The sequence below is a fragment of the Coregonus clupeaformis genome, chromosome 24 (assembly GCF_020615455.1).
Source record: "Coregonus clupeaformis isolate EN_2021a chromosome 24, ASM2061545v1, whole genome shotgun sequence".
NCBI lineage: Eukaryota > Metazoa > Chordata > Actinopteri > Salmoniformes > Salmonidae > Coregonus > Coregonus clupeaformis.
The window spans coordinates 54,572,979-54,580,729 of NC_059215.1; the positions used below are offsets into that span (position 1 = coordinate 54,572,979).

A 7,751-nucleotide genomic window follows, 5' to 3' on the forward strand; every position below is an offset into this window, starting at 1 on the left:
AGAACAACAGCAAAGGACCTTGTGAAGATGCTGGAGGAAACAGGTACAAAAGTATCTATATCCACAGTAAAACGAGTCCTATATCGACATAACCTGAAAGGCCGCTCAGCAAGGAAGAAGCCACTGCTCCAAAACCGCCATAGAAAAGCCAGACTACGGTTTGCAACTGCACATGGGAACAAAGATCTTACTTTTTGGAGAAATGTCCTCTGGTCTGATGAAACAAAAATAGAACTGTTTGGCCATAATGACCATCGTTATGTTTGGAGGAAAAAGGGGGTAGTTTCCATCCCAACCGTGATGCACAGGGGTGGCAGCATCATGCTGTGGGGGTGCTTTGCTGCAGGAGGGACTGGTGCACTTCACAAAATAGATGGCATCATGAGGAAGGAAAATTATGTGGATATATTGAAGCAACATCTCAAGACATGGGTCTTCCAAATGGACACTGACCCCAAGCATACTTCTAAAGTTGTGGCAAAATGGCTTAAGGACAACAAAGTCAAGGTATTGGAGTGGCCATCACAAAGCCCTGACCTCAATCATATAGAACATTTGTGGGAAGAACTGAAAAAGCGTGTGCGAGCAAGGAGGCCTACAAACCTGACTCAGTTACACCAGCTATGTCAGGAGGAATGGGCCAAAATTCACCCAACTTATTGAGGGAAGCTTGTGGAAGGCTACCCGAAACGCTTGACCCAAGTTAAACAATTTAAAGGCAATGCTACCAAATACTAATTGAGTGTATGTAAACTTCTGACCCACTTGGAATGTGATGAAATAAATAAAAGCTGAAATAAATCATTCTCTCTATTATTCTGACATTTCACATTCTTAAAATGAAGTGGTGATCCTAACTGACCTAAGACAGGGAATTTTTACTAGGATTAAATGTCAGGAATTTGGCTAAGGTGTCTGTAAACTTCCGACTTCAACTGTATATGTCCACTTGGGACACAATCAGGGTTTCGAGGAGGCCTCAGCCTCTTTAAAGTCATGCATGTGACCCTGTTTACAGCAGTAGGCATCATGTGATGCAGGGATTTGTGGAAATGTTTACCACACAAACAACTGTGAGAGGAGAGAGAAAATAAAATACTTAATACGGTTGCTAAAGAAGATATCTACGTTAGGGAAAAACTGGTTTGAAGCAGTTTTTTTTCAGAATGTATCTCCATAGGTAAAGTAGAAAGGATGTTGCGAGTACATTGTAAAGATTGTGGTGAGTCAATCGCAGGTTGACATTTATTGGGATTCATCTTGTCCTGGAGGCAGAGCTGAGTGGTTTCCATTAGATGGGCCAGCTCAAAGTCAAAATTGGCTATATCATAAAAAATGCATAAAAACTAAAATTTGCTTTTTGGTCATAATTTAAGGTTAGGCATAAGGTTAGCAGTGTGGTTAATGTTAAAATCATATTTTATAACTTTGTTGCTAGGCCAGCTAGTGACCACTCTGTAGAGCTGCCTCCAGGACAATATTCATCCCAATAAATTTCAACCTGCGAGTCAAGATGTAAAACCTACTACAGTATAACAGGCATCCCATTTCACACATCCACCCCCCACCTCTTGACTGTTAAGACAGAAAATGTTGACATTTTAAAGCTCACTTCCTACAATATTTTGTAATGCCTCATGTGTTGTCTGAGTGACTAAGACATTTCAATGAAATGAAGGGGGGCCCCTGGGGCACATCCTGCATACCCAGTCAGTAATCCAGCCATGGTAATGAATGTATGAAGCAGCTGGTTTGTCACCTCACGCACTCCATCAGACCGTAGCATGATGTACTACAGTATCCATAATGCAATAGACAGTATTGCATTAAGGGTGCTGTAGAACATCATGCCACACACATACAGGGAGAAATTAAAGACACAGTAGGACAAAATCAAACCATTTATTTATTAATTTGACCACGAGCAACAAATAATCACCAATCCTGAAACATTTGGCCTCATCAGCCAGCCAGTGCAACAACAGTTACGCGTAGGTAAGACACAGCCAGTCAGCCACTACAAACGTTCACAGGGGCTTTAGACTCCTGCAACGCCATGGTTCATTGTCACAAAGTGTCTCAGCGTATAATTGCTGATCTGGGATCAGTTTTGCCTTTCAGATCATAATTAATAAAACCGAGGGGACCTGATCCTAGATCAGCAGTCCTACTCAGACCCTTGTACGTACAGAACGAGTCATTTTAGAGTGTTTAGTATCAGCACAGATATCACACAATACCAAAGTCCTTTACAAGAAAGACCATGAACTGATGGACAGATGTTCTTGTCTTTCAGAGGTCAAGTCCACCGGTAGATAAGCAATAAGCATGAGGCTGTGGAAGGAAGTCAGCATTGGTCTATAGAAACAGTCATTTCGCTATCAAAACCTTGATTTGCTTTTAAACACAAAATTACTGTGCTCAGTTAGTGGGGTACATTGGGTTCGATTGAGGTGTGTACATTGTATTTTATTTTGCACAAATTGACAAAACAGAAATTGCATCTTCTTCTAGGAATTGACCGAAAAGAATCAGACAGTCTGCGTTCAAAATAAAAAATAACTACAAAACAATTTGTTCTAGTTTCGTATCTCAAAATGGATGGTGGCATACCGTTGTTCTGCCACAGGTATGCTCAGGTTGGATGGTTAGAAAAGTCACCAGCATTCAACAATCTTTTAGAGATACAGTTGTAGAGAACCTTGGGACGTGTAGTCCTTTATGACTGGATGGTGCGCTTAGAGAACGGTGGGACTTGTAGTCCTTTATGCCTGGATGGTGCTCTTAGCGCTGAAGGCCAGGTAGTACACCAGGATGCCGATGAGAGCAGCCATAACCTCAGTAGGCACCCACGGGCCGTTCCACGCTCCCTAGAATCAACAAGATAAAGCTGCAGTTAGGAAGGAATCTCAGATGAGAATGAGGCACACTAGGTCTTTACAATTTCCAAATTGTATTGTGCATAGAATCAACACATCCATAAGTGGAGATCGGTATTCATTTGTTATACTGTTCACAGACTCACCCTGTGATCTACATTGACAGAGAAGAGAGGCTGGATGGATTCTACATCCTCGTTGTTCCTCTGGGCCTGGATTAAACAAACAAACATCAATATCAACAGACAAACATTTGCATATGGCTAAAAGCGACAGTATTTATTTAAATCAAATGACAGGGGCACAAACAGACAAGCATGAATGCACCAGGGTTTCCCTTAGCCGGTAAATGACGGCTTTTTGCCTATAAAAAAAATGAAAAGCCAATAAATGATTTTTATTCATTGATGGAAATACCAGTGGCTGTGCTCCAACTTCAAAGACAAATATAATTCATAGGCTGATAAATCTTCAAGCTGTCGGTTTTGTTTCTATTGTTCACTCACACAAAAGGCGCCAGGTCCTCATAAGGGACTGGGCAAAACTGGCGCCAGGTCCTCATAAGGGACTGGGCAAAACTGGCGCCAGGTCCTCATAAGGGACTGGGCAAAACTTGCGCCAGGTCCTCATAAGGGACTGGGCAAAACTGGCGCCAGGTCCTCATAAGGGACTGGGCAAAACTTGCGCCAGGTCCTCATAAGGGACTGGGCAAAACTGCCGCCAGGTCCTCATAAGGGACTGGGCAAATCTGGTGAAGATTGTGTTGATTATCCCTGTTTCCTGTGTTCCCGCCGAGAAGGGATTCTTTCTCCAAAACAGTAAAGACGGCATCAAGATCGCGCCTTCTTGAGGACAAAGTAACGAGGCTGATGTGCATCAAGCTGCTCCAAGGAGTTGTACAGTTTTGACTTCCCAATAGCAGTGGCTCACTTTGAGAAGGCCAAGGTCTGCCGCAAACGCAAGTAAATTAGAGGCAAATTATTGTGTTCTTCAGGCCCAGTCCTAGCAGTTTTGCTGCCACCCTAGGTAAGATCAACATATGTTGCACCCGTGTTATGTATAGTATAAAGATTTGGAATGGATTGATAGAGTAATGATGTGTATCATGCACAATTGGTGCATTTCAGTTTAGCGTATTCAGTAGCACTTTGAAACAAAACATAATTGCCAACTATGCACATCAGAGAGTTACAATGCAGCCAACTGCCTATAGTAGGAAACAGAGTTATTTTCAATAAGCCACATATATTACACGATTCACGACCCCACGATAGATTAAATTACAATAAACATAACATTTATTAACATCCAGTAGAACTGTAAAAATAGATCATTTTAACTTAGGAAATAAGTGCTTTCATTAATGCATGGCGCGGGCCTCGTTTCACAGGAGCATTGTAAAATAAGTTCTCAATGAACCAGCCTTAACGAATGTAGTTTATTTACATATCAAATTAGGATTGTCCAACATTAGTTTTATAATTTCTTAAATTTTGTGGCCACCTCGAGTGTTCTCTATCCACCGCTATGGTGCTGAATCGCAGCAGGAATGGGGAGTACTCCTGAGTGGCGCAGTGGTCTAAGGCACTGCATCGCAGTGCTAACTGTGCCACTAGAGATCCTGGTTCGAATCCAGGCTCTGTCGCAGCCGGCCGCGACCGGGAGACTCATGGGCGGCGCACAATTGGCCCAGCGTCGTCCAGGGTAGGGGAGGGAATGGCCGGCAGGGATGTAGCTCAGTTGATAGAGCATGGCGTTTGCAACGCCAGGGTTGTGGGTTCGATTCCCACGGGGGGCCAGTATAAAAAATATGTATTCACTAACTGTAAGTCGCTCTGGATAAGAGCGTCTGCTGAATGACTAAAATGTCAATGTAAAATGAGTGGGGCGGGGTCGGTCATGGGTAGACGGGATCCAGCTTTTGTCAAACTATCTTCAAAAGTAGATTATTTTGTCTTCTTCTAACCCCTAACCCTTTTCCTAATTCTCCTAACCGGCTACATTCATTATCCTACTATGCTGCATTAATTCCCCTAACCTGCTACGAAAAGTCAAATCGGACGTTAATTTGACAAAAGCAGGATCCCTTCTAGCCATGACCGGCCGGCCCTGGTGTTCGTAGACAGACACGTTTTGTTATTTATTAGGCCTAATTAAAATGATCATGCCTAGGCTAAATTAAACAAGCCTTGTTTTGTTATTTATGAAAATGTTCATACAAATAGCCTATAGGACAGGTCGTTTACTAATTATATATTATACAAATGTGTGTTTTATTACTGTGTAGGTGACATGTTCTTCTAGGCTAAATGTTTTTTTGTTTTTTTATTATATTCATTTATGATTTATAGCAGGGATGAAGACAACGGGCAATGTTTTGCTTTTCAATAAAACCTGTCATGTTAGTATAAGAACATCATTTTACTTTATTACAACTTCACAGGCTAATTTCTATTCTGTTAAGATGAATTACAATAATCAAAATGTGATTTTGAGCACCGTAGGTGGACGCCCTGATGCTTTAAGCAGCCAGTGTGTATGGACATTTCTCAAACGTCCGGTAAATTAAAGTCTTGCCGGTCACATTGTCCGGCGCCAAATTCCTGGAATGCACCTACATTACACAGATAGGACAGGTGTGTGTGTGAGACACTATAGGGCCTACCTTGCGTAGAGAGCTGTAGGACTCTTCATCAAAGAACTTGACCTGGTACGTACCAGAGCTGGCCTGTTTATGGGGCATGCTCCAGGACACCTGAGAAACACAGAGTGAAGAGCTGTCATATAGCTAAACACACAAGTTACTCTTCATAAGTGCATATAAGGGACGGTTTCCTAGACATAGATTTCCTGGACACAGATTAAGCCTAGTCATGGACTATAAAGCACTTTCAACTGAGATTCTCCATTGAGCATACTTTTTTAGGCCAGGATTAACTTCATCTGTGTCTGGGAGACGGCCCATAGAGTGTGTGTGTGTGACCAGAGCCATGTATTACCTGGTACTTGCCAACATCCTGGCCTCTAGTCACAGGGAACTGCCTTCCATTGACATCAGCATACAGAGCCACACTCTGTTGAAGGAAGACACACACAGAGAGAGAGAGCGAGCAAGAGTGAGCACGAGAGAGAGACACACCCAAACTTAAGGAAAGCTTTGACTATATACAGACTCAGTGAGCATAGCCTTGCTATTGAGAAAGGCCGCCGTAGGCAGATCTGGCTCTCAAGAGAAGACAGGCTATGTGCACACAGCCCACAAAATGAGGTGGAAACTGAGCTGCACTTCCTAACCTCCTGCCAAATGTATGACCATATTAGAGACACATATTTCCCTCAGATTACTGAGACCCACAAAGAATTTGAAAACAAACCCAATTTTGATAAACTCCCATATCTACTGGGTGAAATATCACAGTGTGCCATTACAGCAGCAAGATTTGTGACATGTTGCCACAAGAAAAGGGCAACCAGTGAAGAACAAACATTGTAAATACAACCCATATTTTCCCATTTGTACTTTAACTATTTGCGCATTGTTACACCACTGTATATAGACATAATATGACATTTGAAATGTCTTTATTCTTTTAGAACTTCTGAGTGTAATGTTTACTGTTAATATTTATTGTTTATTTCACTTTTGTTTACTATCTACTTCACTTGCTTTGGCAATGTTAACATACGTTTCCCATGCCAATAAAGCCCTTAAATTGAAAATGGAATGGAGAGAGAGACGTGTGTGTCTGATAACTACAGTACCTGGGCTCCATTGGCACAGGCCAGGCTGAGCTCTACGATGAAGACAGACTCAGAGGAGATGACGGCATCAGAAGTGGTGTAGGCAGACGGGGTAATCACAGGGTCTGAACAGCTCTCCCCTAAACAACATACAGCAATGGCATGTCAAGCAAAGTCATTACTACCTCAAGCTGATGGTCGTGTTCATTTATACTCTATTATATCAGCTGAGAGCTAGTGCATAACAAAATCATGGTGCAGATACTAAATCTGAATATTCAGTTAAATGTATAATTGCTACTACTGTAGCTAGCCAGCGATCTACTAGTTCACTAGCTAACCTTCGCCTTATCTAGCTATCAAAAACATAGCTAGTTAGAACTTCTTAACTAGAGACTTATGGTATCAAACACGGCAAAATATGAAGACACAACTCGCTAGAAAATTCTCATCAGTTAACGTTAATTACCTACTGATGCTAGCTAGCTAATAGCTACATTTCCTTGACGTTAAGTCTTTCTCTGAAATTACTTACCCGTGCACAGGCATACAAGAGCAAGAAACGCTGCTATTCTGGTCATCATGGTTGATTTCTCAAAATGTGTTTAACACGACTAAGAATTGTGGAGCGTTATTTCGAGATTGTACCAATTATTACAGCCACGTCTTCCTTAAAAAAAACCCCCCACAAAAGTCTACTTCAGCTTTCAGACCGGTGCGCTGTAATGACGTGTACCGTATCCGCATGATGCATTATGGGAACGTGGCTGTGTTGACACGTCACCTCTCACTGAGAATTTATTAAATTCCTTTATTAAAGGCCCTTAGAATAAACTCCTAAGACAAAAACATACTGCATGTTGGTACATTTACATTTAATTCAAAATAACAATTTTAAAATGGATGTACCAATCCTAGATCGGCACTTTAAATAAGCATTTGAGGGTTATTTCATTCCAGGTAACAGATACTCTGAGAGGGTAATGCACTATAAAAGGGATAGGGTTGCAAACTTTGAATTTGCCTGCTCTGAAGTCGATACTTTCCTTTGTTACAACTTTTATTGTTCTGAACTTGATTTATTACCTACCAACTGCTGTGCAATGTTTTGAGTCCTGACTTTCCCCTGAA

At 41.7% G+C, this 7,751-nt stretch overlaps 1 protein-coding gene across 1 annotated transcript; it reads right to left on the reverse strand.

Annotated features, from left to right (window-relative positions):
• Nucleotides 1-1,888: 1,888 nt before the first annotated feature.
• Nucleotides 1,889-7,354, reverse strand: LOC121537872 (translocon-associated protein subunit delta). The gene is made up of 6 exons (XM_041845497.2): nucleotides 7,156-7,354; nucleotides 6,642-6,760; nucleotides 5,879-5,953; nucleotides 5,545-5,634; nucleotides 3,026-3,091; nucleotides 1,889-2,870 (listed from the first exon to the last, which is right to left on the reverse strand). Exons 1-6 carry the CDS (start codon nucleotides 7,202-7,204, stop codon nucleotides 2,766-2,768), a joined length of 504 nt encoding a protein of 167 aa, XP_041701431.1. The 5' UTR covers nucleotides 7,205-7,354; the 3' UTR covers nucleotides 1,889-2,765.
• Between the last annotated feature and the right edge of the window lie 397 nt (nucleotides 7,355-7,751).

Bases quoted from the DNA above. Each gene is read 5' to 3' on its own strand.
- LOC121537872 (XM_041845497.2), bottom strand. From the start codon at position 7,204: ATGATGACCAGAATAGCAGCGTTTCTTGCTCTTGTATGCCTGTGCACG. The intron at 5,954-6,641 runs GTACTGTAGTTA...TTCCTTCAACAG, and splicing joins CCTGTGCCAATGGAGCCCAG to AGTGTGGCTCTGTATGCTGA. The intron at 2,871-3,025 runs GTGAGTCTGTGA...TGTTGATTCTAG, and splicing joins CTGTCAATGTAGATCACAGG to GGAGCGTGGAACGGCCCGTG.